This window comes from Thamnophis elegans, chromosome 6 (assembly GCF_009769535.1).
Source record: "Thamnophis elegans isolate rThaEle1 chromosome 6, rThaEle1.pri, whole genome shotgun sequence".
In the NCBI taxonomy this organism is placed as follows: Eukaryota; Metazoa; Chordata; class Lepidosauria; order Squamata; family Colubridae; genus Thamnophis; species Thamnophis elegans.
The window spans coordinates 40,709,017-40,725,707 of record NC_045546.1 but is presented as its reverse complement, the minus strand read 5'-3'; the positions used below and the strand labels follow the sequence as shown (position 1 = coordinate 40,725,707).

Sequence of the window (16,691 nt, the reverse complement as noted above, 5' to 3'; positions counted from 1 at the left end):
TAGACTTCCCATTTTTCCCCGCTGCTGACATAGCTGAGAAAGCAAAGTTGCTACTCAAACGGGTTAAAATACTCACCATAATCTGTGCCAGCAACAGAACAATAACATTAGAAGACTTGCTGCTTGAGATAGCATAGAAAAACTAAGAAAGATAAACACAGAAAATCAGCTCATAGGCTGAGATAACAATAACAATATGGCAAACATGATTTAATAAATGTTTTAGAGCTAAATTAAAAAGAAGTCACATTTATAGCAATGAAAGATCGTCATGATTAATATGATCACCATCATTAGAACTGCTTGTTAGAAACAATGTAAGGCAGTGATGGGCAACCTTTTTGGCGTGGTGTGTCAAAAATCGGCAAAAAATCGAGCATAACTCGCGTTGTGTGTCACTTCGACAAAAACATAATTTTGCGCAATTTATAGTTTAAACTACAAAAATGTATAATTGCAATAAATAATTGTATTTAATAAACCAAAAATTATTTAACATACCTGCTTAGTAACTTCTTTGTTTATCAGTCGATTTCGTATGTTGCCCTTGATATTATTGAACTTGTTTGGGGTGCCGTGAACCAGGGCTGTGACCATCAGAATATCGACCAATAATGGCCAACTGAGCATGCGATGTGACATCAGTAGTTTCATCAAGAGAGATGGAAAAATATTTACAATTCCTTATGTCTCTCTTTAATTGCTGTTGTACATTTGTGTTCAGTCTCATTATTCGGTCTTTTATGATATTTCTACTGAGTGGTAACTCAGATATTCTCTTAATAATTGCATCTTTATTCTGCATATTGTGAAATAGAACTGGCGCACATCTTAGGAGAGTTTCTTTAATAAATTCTCCCTCATTAAGCGCTTTTGCATGCTGAGCTATAGAGTGAGCAATGCTCAAACTTGCAGAGTTTAAATTTGTAGAGCCTTTCATAAATTTAAGGATGGAGTTAGATTGGCTCTTATAAAGGTGTAGCTTCCTGGAAATGTATTCCCTCCTTTCATCCTCACTTTTTGCAAGAGCTGGGAATGATTAGTTTCAAAATGTCTATTTATATTCCACGTTCTGCTTACTACCGTTTCAGTACATAGAACGCAAAATGATCTGCCATTTTTTTCTATAATGCCATACATCTCGCTCCATGTCTCTTGAAAGGGTCGGCCACTGCCACTACCACTCCCTTTACTTAACCTTTGTTTTTTATTTTTTGGGTGCTCCATCAGTGGGCCAGTGACAGCAGATAGAATTATAGATAGCCAATTAGGGGTTAACTAGCCTAACAAGCTAACACAACCTCCCCCTCACTTATCTCAGTTATTGTGGGCAATTACAAGCCCATGGCACCCCAATAGTTGCTGCTAATGGCGCTCACAGTTCCTGTTGGCACTCCGCTGTTCCCTGCTGTGGTGCGGTCGTAACCGACAGTCCCAGGAGTAGACTCTCTGTGCCGGCCTGACTGGAGAGAGGCGCGCACTGTTCCCGCGCTCCTCTCCTGCGGGTCCTCCCTCACCGCGCTGATGACGTGTGTGCGCACGGCACGCACGCCTTACCAGCAGCCCCTGCGCTCAGAAAGGGGCGGCGGCGATACAGTAAGTGAGTGTGGGCGGGGGAGATCACACGTCCCGCCCCCCCCGTTCCTCCAGCACAGATTCTTTCATCCTCGGCGGCCGTGCAGGAGCCGAGGATGAATCGCATGAAATCCTGTGCGTGTCACCCCAAATGGCTATGCGTGTCAGCACTGACACGCGTGTCATAGGTTCGCCATCACTGATGTAAGGTATGGTAAAACCCCTATTTTTCCATTACACACGTTTCAATATACTTTACATTCCACTCCACATTCACCCAGAATCACCTATACAAAAATAATAATAATTTGTCCTACATGCAAGCAGTCCTGATAATCTTCAGACATGCATTTAAGTGAACACTTAGGTTAACACCCAAGCAACTGCAGAATTTAGATGAAAAATGCTATCATGATTACAAAAATAGCAATCTACATTTTTGCAAATCCAACACAAATGGCATAGCCCAGGGACAAAGGGGATTGTATAAGTAATAATTATAACATTTCATGTAATTCAACTATAAATAGTGGCACTTGAGCAATGTGCAACTAAGCAAATTGCTGATGTGGCAAGATTGGCCATTCTCCTTGAGATGTTTTCTAGTGTGCAAAAAAACAGCAGCATTTCACTAAGAGCATGATTATCATTATATAACAGAACTATTATGTATATAAAAAGCACCTTTATAGCAGCCTTGTATGGTTAAAACTTATCTAAATGAAAGTCGTAATTTAATTTCTTTCACTTCTTAATAAAATTAAGATCAATGTTTTATTGTGACTTATTAAGCAATCATATATTAGAATCATATCAGTCAGGGGTGTCAAACTCAAGGCCTTGGGGCTGGATTCAGCCTGTGGGGTGTTTAGATCTGGCCCGTAGGGCCGCCCTGGAAACAGCAAAGGATCAGCCCATGGTGCTTCTGCCTGTGAAAATGGAGCTCCGTTTTTGCTGGCAGAGGGTTGCAGGAGGCCATCACAGCCGAAAATGGAGCTCAGGAGCCCATTTCCGCTGGCAGAGTGCTCACAGGTGCCCCCAACATGAGTGCCATCGAGCTGGCCATATCCACCCTGGCCATGCCCTCCATGACCCCCCAGAAGGTCAAATACAACGCTGATGTGGCCCTCAATGGAATCAAGTTTGACACCCCTTATAGAGGGAAACTTTGTTCCCCACCTCTGGCCTTAAAAACTGTAAAGTGATGCAGAAAACACATCTGCCCATATCTGAAGTAATTTGGGTCTTAATACTGCACATCTCTATAAGACTGTAGACCAAAAGTTAGGAACCTCTCAGGATAACAATATTAAAACAAACTCAATTTAAAGTTGCTACTTCCTGCAGTGATTCCATATTTTTGAAGTTTACAATTTAGTCATAACACTTTTAAGAGATATATTAATATGCTCTCTTCTTTACTTCAACACAGTTCATATACTAAGATTGCACTTGGGCTTACCTTTGTGAGTGTTATTAATAAGCCCCTGATAGAGGTGACAATAATTATTCCAACAAGAATAAATGAAATATGCTGGGACCAGAATTTTACCTGTAGTAATAAAGACAGGAAATGGTTAAACTCTCAGATACAGATAATTACACTGACCACGTAGGACATGAAAGGCTATTTAACTTCAGTTGCTATTTATGTGCACAGAACCTTTTGAAGAGTACAAATAGTCCTTGTTTAATAACCATGGTGATGAAAAGGTAACTTGTAAACCAAGGCTGTCAAACTCCCAGCCCACGGGCTAGATGCATCACATTCTGGCCACATACATGCCAGGTTTTGCAAAGGGGGGAAAAGTCCCGATACGTCGCATGACGCTGCCCTGACCTAAGTTTGACATCCCTATTGTAACCAGACCTCAATTTCCAACCTTTACTGGTCTGTAAAGCAAATAAGACTATAAGCACAGTCACAGCTTCACTTAGCGACCAAGGTGCCATCCAAACTGTGGGTGTTAAACAAGGACTTCCTGTATCAGGAAGAATACTTTCAGAAAAAAATAACTGTTAGCACGGTATACAGAAACAGTGCAGAATTAATGCTGAGCTGATTAGAACTGTCTCTTACAACTTAGAATCTTCCAAGTACTCTAGAATCTTTAACTGTCTTCAAAACATAAGTTCCAATAGAAATGGCTTTCAAGAATTATACAGAAAGATGAATAAATCATTGTCTTCTCACAATATAATTTTAGCAGCAGCTATAGACAAATAAATTACCCAAGACTATACTTTCAACAAAAGTTTAGTATTACATTACCAAGCTCTCTATAAAACAGAAATTAAGAATGATGGGGATTAGTGGGTAGGATTACAATCTAAAAGAGCTCTTACATCAAACTGTATCCCCAAATAATTCACAGTAATCTCAATTCCTCTCGTTACTGGATCTGTCTTTCCAACTCGGTCAAATACAATATTGATTGTTGCCTGAAGAGATGAAAAAGAGAAATATAAGAGATATTTTCACTAAAACAAAATACACATATACACAATATACTAAATGTGTATATTGTAAGATATACACATTTATCTTTTATAGATGTTTCTGTATGAGAAAAAAAACTCCATTCTTGCTTAAAATGTGATTGTATTTATAATCAACAAAACACTTTTAAAAAGGGAGGAAGGGGAGTTAGAAAGCATTTTTTTTATTAAGCACATATTTTGTCACCCTACAAATTATAACTGATTGTACGAACAGCAGCCTTACATACCATAAAAGTTTTCCAGACACAGTAAATGGAGAAAAAATAACCCAGAAAGTTGAAATATTTCCCTTGGAATGTTTTAGAATATTCTATTCTTTCCTGCAAATAGATTTTTTTCAGAGAGAGAAAATATTTAGATTTATTATTTTAAACTAGCATATGGTTTTAAATTCAGTACAGATCATTTCTACAGATAGTTTAGCTTCTTAATAGATAATGAATCTATCGAATTGCAAAATCAACATTTGTCTAAGATAAATGAACCAAAATTACAGAATATGTGAACAAAACCAAATTTCTGGTGTTCTAGGCCTGCCTTTTGAGTCACAAAACATGATATCTATTTCTGGAAAGTTTCAATATGCAAGCATTCATGAGGATTTTTTAATAAACAATCTTTTTTAAAAAAGTTGTACAAGCTTTTGACATTAAAAAAAATAGACCAGTAATCATAAAATCATAACATTTCTCTGGGCTCATTTAATCTGTATTTTCCAGTTTTTTTTTCACATTTTCCCTCATATATCAATCCCAGTTACCCACCCATCAGACTTGGGAACAATGCCCTTAGTTTGCACCTTGGTAGCATGCAAATCAACTGTTTCCAAGAAAAGTTGCCGACTAAGTTCTTCTAAAGCATCAATTTCTTGCTGGATGAGTGTCAAATCTTAAACCAAGATAGTCAAGCTCAAAATCATAAATAATTTTGAAAAACATATTTCTTTTTCAAGTGAAAGGTTTTATTCCCCAAACCCAAAATCAATAGAAAAACAATACTATATCTTTTAAGATTTTTTAAAGTTAAAAGGGGGGGGGGGGGCAAAAGCATTTTATACTGTATAAATCTATCAAATCTTGCCTGTACAAAAAATATTAGTGTATCCATTGTGATGAAGAACAAATTAATAAACACAGGAAAATATATTTCAATTTTTATTTTTTTCTTTAGCACATAATAAATATAAAATAATATTTGAAATATTTGAATTTATGCAATTTTTAAAATTGAAGCAACGCAGTGTTTAAAAGGTTTGTTTAAATGTCTGTACAATAACTATTCAATTGGAGGTTATTCATTATTTCCATCTGCAGGAATAGAACAAAGGGTGTAATTGAATACTATAAAATATTCTAAGACTACAGGACTAATTACAGATCATTTTTTTAACATCTCTTTTGGGATAGAAAGTACTTATTTGCAGACTTAATCCAGATACTTTGAAACGCAGATGATTTTCTAGATCCATTTCAATTTGAGTAAGCATCCAAATTGGGTCAGATCTTACCTCAATCATGCTACAGAATGATCTTTCCTGAGCAATAGGAAACGGGACAATGCAATCTTGCTGATTTCCTGGCTTTCTAATTACCTTTTGAAACAATTGACTATGGTATCCTTATGGAATAAGCTTTTGAATAGGAGTTTTATTATATAGTGATTATGTTCCTATTTGATAGGCTGTTGCCAGAAAACATTGTAAGGGAATAATTACTACAAAAATAAGTAGGGGTTTCATTCAATCCCTGATTTTATTTAATGCATACCTGAAATAACCAGAAAAGATTATCCAGAGAACGGATACTAAAATAACATTTTTATTTTTTGCCTGGATGAAGACCAGTAAATTGAAATGTATCCAAAATAATTGCCACATTACTAAATTAAAGAAATCACGTGAACAATATAGCAGATAGTTAATTTCAGGCTATTATTTAAAGTATGGCAGCCATTTAATGTCCTGAAATAGCAATTTAGCAATAGCACTTAGACTTATACACCGCTTCAGTTCTTCACAGCCGTCTCTAAGCGGTTTCCAGAATCAACATATTGCCGCCAACAACCTGGATCCTCATTTTACCAACCTCAGAAGGATGGAAGGCTGAGTCAACCTTGAGCCAGTGAAACTCCAACTGCCAAACTGCAGACAGCTGGCAGTCAGCAGAAGTACCGTAGCTTGCAGTGCTGTATTCTAACTACTGCTCCATCACAGCTCATGTTGAAATAAGAATGTTTAAAAGAAAGTCTCTTTCTATATATACATATCTGCTTGATTTGCATTATTTCTTTTGAACAATAAAGTTAAACAGCTGGCTACAAGTGACTATAAAGAAAATAAAAGTTCTTTCTTAGTTATTAAGTACCACTCTGCAGTACCTTCCTAGGGAAGTCCACATGGTATTCATATTGCAGCAGATATTTTATCCCCAGGCATTTTATACATTGGCTTTAATTTGAAGTTCCCAAATGACACAGGAAGAATGACTATGGGGGATGTTATTATTTAAACATCTAATTTTTAAAAAAATCTATGGCAACTTTATTAGTACCTTATGCCTTTCATTAGGAAACAGAAAATTCCCAATCACCGTGTGACCAGAACCACTTTTATGACTTTTGCTCCAGATGTTAAGCATACAAAGTGGTTAAATGAAACCACTGTTCACAATGGGCTATTTTTGCCTGGAAACCGGAAGTAAATGCCAGTTTTTCAGCTAAACAGTTAAATGGCAGTCACATGACTACAGTGCACTCCAAATGAACCTAAATATGGGCCAATTACTGAGCATCCTAAATGCAGTCACGTGACTGCAGGGAAAGGCCCATAAGAATTTCTAAACTGGATTGTAAATCCCTTTTGTGGGATTAATTGACTTTCTATTTTTGCATGCTGTCAGTTATATAAATTATTACTTAATGTCCAAGTGGCCATGAAAGTGTCCTAGCAGATTAGCTGTCAGTGCTTAACGCTTACAAATTTGGATTGATATAGTTCTCTTCAAGTATATGATCTCCAAAAGCTGAAAATAAGGTCATTTACGTACTACAGTCCATTAATAAAACACTCTATTTTTTTTAATTGTAAAAGGAAGCAAGCTGACTTTTGAGTCTCCTTCTGCAAGTAAAGGATACTTTCACTGCCTGGTGAAGATGTTGTGACACTTTTTATAATTCCCCAGAAACCAGTGGTTTTGTTGTGTACTTCCCCTCTCTGGAACATGTTTCTGTGAACCATTGCTATCCTGTTTGGGAGACAAAGTTAGGAATGTAAAATCATGAAATATCAACTAGAGTAAAATTACATAATAGAACTAAGCTAATCTTTAAATATTTGCATTTTTATGTTTCATAAAATCTAGCATTCAAAATTTAAAGGAACATTCAGAATTCCATTCAGAAAGAAATCAAACAGGTATTATGATTTCCATTTGGTATAGAACTATGCGACTGCTCATGCTATTATGTCAAAGTAAAATGTGTTTCCAATTAATAATAAACTACATTAAATTCTATGAATTACATCTACATGCTCATTACTGGAAATGATTCATTTAAATCAGGGATATTCTAATGAATTATTCTTAAATTAGATCTAACCTTTAACCTTGCTAGCTGGTAATGAAGAGGGTTGAAACTTTTTAAAGTATTAGTCCAGAGAAGATCCATATTGTTCTTAAAAATGTATTATATTAAGTAACACAGTTTAACTGAGGTTTAATACTATATTATAAATCTTACATTAATTTTAAATTCTAAACATAATATTAGTCCCAGATAAGTATACCAAGTACACAAATTGAGATAAAATTTGGATCTGTATTTCACTCAAATTTCATCCTGCTTGAATCGCTATCTTCTATATAAATTATTGTTCAATAGCAAATAATTTCTTGTTTAATATGCTCTAATATCTTTAACTTACCTTTTCTTTTTGCTGATGATCATGTCCATTGTCTGGAGGAGTCGACGTTCTAGAGATAGAATATCAGCATCTGTGACATTCCTGTAATAGATATATACATATAGAATTATTCCTATGATTTCTAAAACAGTCTTTTTGCAATTCTAGCTATTCTCTGATTCTTCTCCACTAACTGGACTATAACAAAACTGCAAATTGATGATGATGCAAAACAATCATATATTTAAATCTAGAACCTGTATTATTGAGGTAAAGAAGATAGGGACAATTATGGAGAAATCTGGCCTGAAAGCAGAAGAATAGATCAACAAGAATAAAGATTAAAATGACATGATAGATGATAGACATAGAGACAGACAGACAGACATAAAGGGAAAAGAGAGAGAGACAGACAGATTTTAAAACTACTTTGAATCTCTTTTGATGAAAGAAGATTACCTGAGAAAATAAGACATATAGGTATATGGACAATTCACTGCACCAAAGCCAGAGAGCAAGGCCATGAGGGTCACCCCAATCACTCCCACCCTACTGATGAGTTGTTCTATGGATAAAATTCCTGATTAAAAAAAATACCACAAGGTTAATTTCATCATTACATTTACTTAAAACAACAGAAAAGCAGAATCTCACTACCATAGTCTATCTACACCATTTTGTTTTAATTATTTAGACAATCCTTCCTAAGAATTCTCAAGTGTGCTTGCAATGGGGCAAAACATGTATGTATTTAACAGACTACTTTGCCCTCCAAAAAGTAATAATTAGGAAAAAATGAACCATAACTTTTAATATAGCTGTCATAATCTTGGAATTTTATTCTGAATTAAGTGAAAAGCTTCTTCAACTAAAAAGAAGTACTCACAAATAGTGTTTAACTTTCCCTAGTTAACAATGCTTCTTTTTAAGAGGAGAAGAGAGGAAAGGAGAGGGAAAGAAGAAAGAGGAAAATAGAGGAAGATTGGGAGGGATAGGAAGAGGAGGAGAGAGAATATAAAGGGGAAGAAGTAGAGAGGAGTAGGGGAGAGGAAGAGGAAGAAGGAAAGGGAAAGGAGAGGAGGAAAGAAGAAAGTGGAGAAGGAAGGGAGGGAGAAAAGGAAAGTAGAGTAGTGGCAAAACAAAATAGGTGTATGGAATGGTAAGCAAAGCAATCCCAATCATATATTTTATTTTTTATATGGAAAAATGAATGTTTAAAAGTATTAAAATGTGATAAGAATAATAACTATGAGAATGTATACTTGTAAATGTGTATATGAGACTAAAAAGTAAAAAACCTTTTCCAAAAAAAAAAAAACAATGCTTCTTTTTGTTTTATGCCAAACTAAAATACATAGTAAACTGAATGAAAGCATATAAAGAATCAGGTTGTTGTGGCTTCTAATCTTATTATCAGTGAAAGAGACATAATACCTTGTAAGCCGCACTTGAAAACTGGCAAAAAGCAATATAGTTCAGTTCATTGTAGCACATCTCACTGAGTCTGAGTAAAGCTTATTGATAACTTTGTTACCTCAAATGGCAATTGGCATATATGAAAGTGAAACTAACTCCACAATGTCTGTATTTAATCCTTTTTACAGATTCCATGTGACATTTTTATATAGCTATATACAGTTAACTACATTATCAGTGTACAGTTGTAGTGTGGAAAAAAGCTCAGATAGCCTATCAGACTATTCCTATTTAAATTTGCACTCCAAAATAAAATAACCCCATAATTATTTGGCTATAAGAAAAAAATATATGCTATTTTGAAATGAAAGAATAATATGTTATTATGGGGAACATAACTACCATTATACTCTTTTATGTTCGCCTCAATTCTAAATAATAAAATGAGTCTATATGAATAAGAATCATTGAAACTATTCTTCAATTCATTCCTTTTTTCATGGATTTGCTAAATATATTCAGTAGATAATCAAAGAAAAGATAAAGAAACACATTTATAAACATATTTGGATACAGGATCCCCTGCTTTGCTAGGAGTTCAAGTATTCATAATGTATAAAGTCAAGGCATTCGAAGTCAGAGTCCTTAAATCTGGGAAGACAAATCTAATTCTGTTCTAAATCATTTGTTCAGAAGTAGTTCATAAGATCGGCTACAGAATTCATCATCCAAGCAAGGGAACAGTGACGTCTGCAGGTTACTTGGAGCAAAGATATTATTTATATAGATTCAATGCCACTGTCTATGCTTCAAAAACAGATTTACTTGAGATAAAATCCTCATTCTCAAGCAAAGAATATGCAGTCTTATCTTCTGGGCAAAATATGAAATTTGCAAGTTGTATGAATCTACAATTTGGGTGTAACAGTGTAGCAAACATGTCTAGTTATATGATGTAATTTTGAATTGTAATTCTTTGAATACCTGAGTTGGTCCCAGTACTGATAATATTTTAATCTCAATCTTGCTTGTTCTGTGCTACTAAAACACTTAAATTTTAAATTCTGCTTCGGGAGCTCACGCCCAGTTGAGGGCTCCTTTCATATTCCCAGTAGGAGCTGGAATGAAGGACGAGAGCTTAACCATGCCCCACAGGAGCTCTTGGATCTTGAACACCAGCTTGCTAACCTCCTGTCCATCATTTCAATCACCTGAGCCACTGTGTACCTTGCAAGAAGAGCTTATCCAAGCTCTTATCCAACCATAGCCCAATGATTGGAAGAGAGTCAGAGTTTCAAAGCCTTATGGAAAACTAACAGGGTCAGGACCATCAATTTTAGGATATATACTGTTTGAAAAGGCAGTCACAGCAACAGAGAAAGCATCTGAAGTTTCCATCTATAACAGCACAGATTTAAAGTCAGATGTGCATTTAAAGTTAATGAAATAATAAAACTTACCATGTTTTGGACTAAGGATAGGAAATGGATCTCCCAATTTCCAGAAGAAATACATAAATATTAGCCAGACAACACAGGCAAAAAGAAGTCTTTGTCTGTGTACTGAAAGTGATACAAAAAATTAAGATTTTATGTTAATTGCATTGAAACATATTATTTAAACATTATAGTGCCGGTGTAATTTTTATTTTCAAGATTCATGATACTTACACAATCGAATGTTGCTCACAACAAAGTAACCAATATAAAAGGGGACCATGAATACCAGTACAAGCAAAATCACGCAAAGATTTAATTTCCAATGGAAATACCGAGAGCTGAAAGTAATAGAAGGACTGATCACTAATCATCATCACAAAATAATTCTAGCTTTATTTTTTGTCTATTTTCATATAGTATCTGCATAAAATAATCTGAAAGATTTACAGATATAATCAAATATAGTTTTAGAAATATGCACAGTAGTAGACTGTAAACAAAGTTATTCATTAAATGTTCTTGTCAAAATTCTGTAAATTATTGCTACAGTTATATTTGATCTCTTTTCTATCAGTCAACTTTTAAAAAAATCAAAGTTATATAGTTTTCCTTTAGTGCAATTTCAGGAGAAGACACATTTTTGGATATATGTTATTTGTCTAAAAGCATGCATTTTAAGCTTTAAACTCAAAAAAGCATGTAAAGATTTTCATCAATGCACTTCAGAGGGCAAGTGCTCATTAACAAGCAAAGATACCTTAGTAAATAATACATAAATTATTGAGAATAATATGTCTTCACTGAACTGAAATACAAATAGAATTATGTGCATTTGGGGACCATATATATTTTGGCATTTGCTGCTTGGAAAGCTTAGTAATTTTAGATCAGAAAACCAATAACTTATATTATAGCATTTGTGGCAATTTCTTTAATGTGTCTTTGCCATTAGGAATGTTGCCAGTATTTAACAGCAAATATTTTTAAAAAGAAACAAATTAAAAAACAGCCTAGCCATCATTTTTCTACCTTTTTTAACACCCAACTGTACATTAATATTGTATATACTCACTTGTGTTTTAAAGCTACGAAAACATTAAACGGTCATGAAGCTACAAATAAACAAGCAAATCTATCAATTATACTAAAATCTCAGTGCTATGTTATGCACTGGATGTTAGTGTCATCTTACCTGCTGCTTAGGATGCCTAGAATCTCAAAAATGATAAGTTCAAACATGGTGCATGAAAAAGCAAAGGTTACAGAGAAGACAACCTGTACAACATACTGCCGAACCTGTAATAAAGCAAACATAAATGTAATGTAATTTTAATGTAATTATTATGGAGGTAATGGAAATTAATAACAAAAATAAAAGATCAGACTATCCTAAAATTAATTATATACAGGCTGATATATCTAAGCATGTATTTGCTGAGATAAAATCTGCACTAATAATGTATTTATATTCCCAATATGAACATTTTAATGTTCAAAAAGAAAAAAAGATTTAGACTTATTTCTTTAGCATTAATTTCTCTTGATGACTGTTTTCATATGAATGAAATTCATATGAAATGAATTCATATGAAATTCAGAATTTTTAAAGATCTTAAACGTATCTATTTTAATTTTTTAACAATTCTCAAATGCCTTGTTCTATTAAATGTCTACTTCTGGGCAAGTGCAGAGTTTATGCATTCTTACAAGGCATGTAATAGTCCAGTTGCTGTTAGCCTTGTGCATGGCACAAAATCTAACTGTTCCCCTAGGTATTTGGGCTCTTCCAGCTAATGTTATTTTTATGGTAAGATGGAATTTATTTTTCCAGTCATAAAAATTCCAACTTATAATAAAACCCATTGTTTTTACTATTGATTTGAATGGTTTAACTGTTGTTGTCACTATTGGCTTTTAATGTCTATGTTGCCCAGATAGCTGCTATTAATTTATAATTTAAATTTCTCACCTCATAGTCTTTGAAGAGTCGGCGCATGAAGAACAACCATCCAAATCCAAAAAACAGCACCTGCAGAAGCAAATAATAGGAATATATACTTTATAAAAATAAAATATAAATTAAAAAGAAAACAAAAAAGCAAATAAACAGTGGACAGAGAACTCGGTCTTTTTCTGCCATCAGTTTTGTATGTTTCTAATAGGTAATGGCTAGAATGCTATTTCCAAAATGTGGAAATCTCAAAGCATATTAGCTAATGTATGAAAGATGCTGTTTTTGTTGTTATGAAGGTAAGATAACCTGATAAACTGAAACATGTTTTTGTGTGTGTGTGTGTGTGTGTGTGTATTTGTTAGATAAATGAATTATTTGCTTTAGCCCAGTGTTTTTTAACCACTGTGCCGCGGCACACTAGTGTGCCGTGACATAGTGTAAGGTGTGCCGTGGGAAAAACACTTTATATATAGTCAATATAGGCACAGAGTTAAATTTTTTTAACATTTTCTAATGGTGGTGTGCCTCGTGATTTTTTTCATGAAAAAAGTGTGCCTTTGCACAAAAAAGGTTGAAAAACACTGCTTTAGCCACAAGCATACTAAAACAATCATTGTATCAAAATGTAGCTACATTTTGTAGCTATTTAAAAGCCCATTCTGAACCTGAGGAAAGTTAAGTGTTTTGTGGAGACTGCATAAATATATCTCTGGGTCATGAAAAATATTTAACAAACAAAATAAAAAATATAAAATACAACAAAATTTCACACAAGGTTCATATCTCATTGTTATTTGCATAGCATTTATAAAAAGTAAAGTTGCATAAAGCCATCTTGGTTCTTGAAACTATTTCCAATTCTAGTATGGATGCTGGATTTTTTACAACAATGCTACATTCTGTATGTCCTGGAGAATATTAAATTTAATCATTTAATTTTAAAAATGCACCATGCAGAGAGATATTAAGTGCTAAGTATATAGGTAATCCTTGATTTACAATTAGCTTCTTAGTGACTGTTCAGTTATGATGAACATTCCTGGGAGCATTTACAAACCTCTTCTGAAATTCTGATGGCTGTGCCCCCCCCATGTAATGTTATCCATATATTTTTATTTATTAAAGAAATGAGATCTTAGGATGCAGATTTTTTCCTCAAAAAATGGGAGATATCTTGCATATTTTCTAAAATGGAGAATTAATCATTCTTTTACTTTTGTTTCTTCATCCCAGCAGACCTTGAAAGACATTTAAATCTAGCTATCCCAAAATCTTACAGAATCAGTATTTGGGATTTTTTTTTCCTTTATCATATCATATGATCACCTTTATTGTTCTGAAGAATTCAAAATCTTGAGTTTCATGATCTTAAAATTATTGAAGAAAGATATCAGTGTAAAGTTTAATACTGACTCCTTGGGAGAGAGATAAATGTCTAAACAGTTTCACAGACTTAAATTGCATCAGTGTAGAGCACACGATCCCATCCTGTTCCTACTAAAATTTAATATAATACAATAGCAGAGTTGGAAGGGACCTTGGAAGTCTTCTAGTCCAACCCCTGCTAGGCAGGAAACCCTATACCGTTTCAGACAAATGGCTATCCAAAGACTTCCAGCGTTGGGGCATTCACAACTTCTGGAGGCAAGCTGTTCCATTGATTAATTTGAGACTCTTTCTAGAGTCTCCACATCTTTTCTACATCATGGCGGCCAAAACTGAATGCAGTATTCCAAGTGTGGCCTTACCAAGGCATTATAAAGTGGTATTAACACTTGTATTAATATTTGTATGTAATTCATAAAGATCTCTAAGAATTGCTGCTACTCAATTCTAATTGTTAATATTTCAACAGATCTAAATGTAAATGTATTAGGATTGTGCATAATTTATTAAACTATATTTATTAATTTAATTGAAATTTATATTAAATGATATATGCGTAATAGAGTTCTTGGAAGGCAGCCCTTCAAATCCAAGAATGAACAAACTGCTCACCTTTGATACAGAATATCTCATCTCAATAACTATTACACAGAATGCTGGGGGGTGGGGGGGTTACTAACCAATGTTCTGCTACATGTTTGTCTTAAACCAGGGGTCCCCAACTGCCAGTCCATGAACAGGCACTAGGCCGCACAAACAAGCAAAGCCTTATCTGCCAGATAAAGACAGCATACAAAACCACACCCCTCCAGTTCACCGAAAAACCTCTCTGCATGGATCTGAACCCTGGTGCCCAAAAGATTGGGGGCCACTCTCTTAAACCATTCCTACAAATAACATTTAAACATATTTTGCTGCCCCTGCATTTATAACACATTTTTTACAATAAACCGGATGTGGTTATGTATAGAAGTTTTAGGCTGAACCAAGGTTTGCAAATCTTGGTTTGCAAGGTTTTTATTTATGTATGTAATTTAGAAAATGTTGTCTATGAATACATATTTGAAGAGCTTATAGAGAGAAAATACTTTTGATTATTCTGTAAACTTTCAAAAATCCTGCTTCAACAGGGGTCTTGGATTATTTCCTTTATCAAAAGTGAAAGTTCAGTCGCTCAACCGCTTTCACTTTTTATGGGCAGCAGATAAATTACAAGCATATCAAGCATCTCTTCCAAAGATCACTTTTATTAAAGCAAACTGGATTAAATGGGATAGTTTGCTACTTAACTTGCTTGCGCAATGCATTAAACTATGTCTTAGCCAATAGGCATGTACAACCAGGCTCAAATTATCCTACTTGAGTTACTAACATTCTAATTTTCTAGAAAAGGCATAAATGTTTGAAAAGATAGGACGGAGAAGAGGATGACAAGCACCTAGGTGCGTGGACTTGGTGACACTAGTGATGAGTGCACCATTGGAAGACTTGATAAAGGCTTGCCTAGGCATAGATGATCTCAGAGAAAAAATTATGTGGTTGCTAGGAGTCCAAAACGATTTGAGGGCACATAATCACTCGTGAGCCCAGATTTTACAGTTAATAATGGCTTAAGATGTCCTGTAACCAACCCTTCTAAATTGACCCAAGGGTGCTTTTTTGCCAAGAGGCAACTGGACTTTGTTTTTCCTTGAAGACCTTTCACTTCTCATCCAAGGAGCGTCTTCAGCTCCGACTGGATGGTGCAGGATGGAAGGATTTCTACTCCTTGCAGACAGCTGGTCATTTGCATCCTTTTAGAGAATCACTGAGGCTACCTGGAGGTTTATCTGTGTGGTAAGCACCTCTGGAACAACCATGGCCTGGATGACTGAGAATCTCCACAGCCATCGCTCAAAATTGAGTACACCCATGGCTCACTTAATCACGGTTCACCACGTCACACTAATCCAGCCAGTTAAGAGGATTCCAGGCCTCCGCGCATTTTACGTGGCCCCATTCGCAGGTGCAACCCCAGTCAGGCAGAAATTCCAGGCAGGTTATTAATTCACCTGAATCCTCTGACGCGCGGTAACTCCTCTAAAAGAAAATGATTTCTAAAGGAAGAGCCGAACTTTCCCCACGCCCCGCGATTAAGGCCCGGACTTAAACAGGGGCCGTGCTCGCCTAGGGAGGAAGAGGGAAGCAACCAAACTGGTCATCCCACTCCCGGTTGTCCCATGCAAGGCCGGGCTTTTCCCCTCTATACGGAAGCAGAGCTGTCCCTCCTGCCCGGCTTCTCCCGCCTTTTGCTGCTGCGCGCCTCAGCTTAGCCTGAGGCTGGACGGAGAAGCCCGGTACCTGGGAGATGACCATAATGCTGGAATCGATCAAGAAACTCATGGTGCAAACCCCTCCGAGGGCGGGGGGGGGGCGGGATGGCTCTTCCCCAACTCGCCCCTCAGCCGAGCTCGTGGCTTTCCTGCAGAACGGAGGCTCCGCTCCGCCCCCTTCACTCCTTTCCTCGGTGAGGCTCAGC

At 35.5% G+C, this 16,691-nt stretch overlaps 1 protein-coding gene across 2 annotated transcripts in view; it reads right to left on the bottom strand.

Annotated features, from left to right (window-relative positions):
- GPR89B (G protein-coupled receptor 89B) overlaps positions 1 to 16,691 on the bottom strand; it is a 17,262-nt gene extending 571 nt beyond the window's left edge. Inside the window, exons 1-13 of one of the 2 annotated variants that reach the window (XM_032219535.1) lie at positions 16,514 to 16,691; positions 12,803 to 12,862; positions 12,026 to 12,129; positions 11,065 to 11,171; positions 10,855 to 10,956; positions 8,438 to 8,558; positions 8,000 to 8,080; positions 7,210 to 7,319; positions 4,877 to 4,965; positions 4,305 to 4,397; positions 3,922 to 4,017; positions 3,038 to 3,127; positions 77 to 142 (exon numbers count right to left, since the gene is read on the bottom strand). In XM_032219535.1, the coding sequence (XP_032075426.1) occupies positions 77 to 142; positions 3,038 to 3,127; positions 3,922 to 4,017; positions 4,305 to 4,397; positions 4,877 to 4,965; positions 7,210 to 7,319; positions 8,000 to 8,080; positions 8,438 to 8,558; positions 10,855 to 10,956; positions 11,065 to 11,171; positions 12,026 to 12,129; positions 12,803 to 12,862; positions 16,514 to 16,555 (1,161 nt within the window). In that variant the 5' untranslated portion in view covers positions 16,556 to 16,691. Of the gene's footprint in view, positions 1 to 76; positions 143 to 516; positions 623 to 3,037; positions 3,128 to 3,921; positions 4,018 to 4,304; positions 4,398 to 4,876; positions 4,966 to 7,209; positions 7,320 to 7,999; positions 8,081 to 8,437; positions 8,559 to 10,854; positions 10,957 to 11,064; positions 11,172 to 12,025; positions 12,130 to 12,802; positions 12,863 to 16,513 lie in introns of those variants that run through there. The other variant, XM_032219536.1, reaches the window with a different exon arrangement.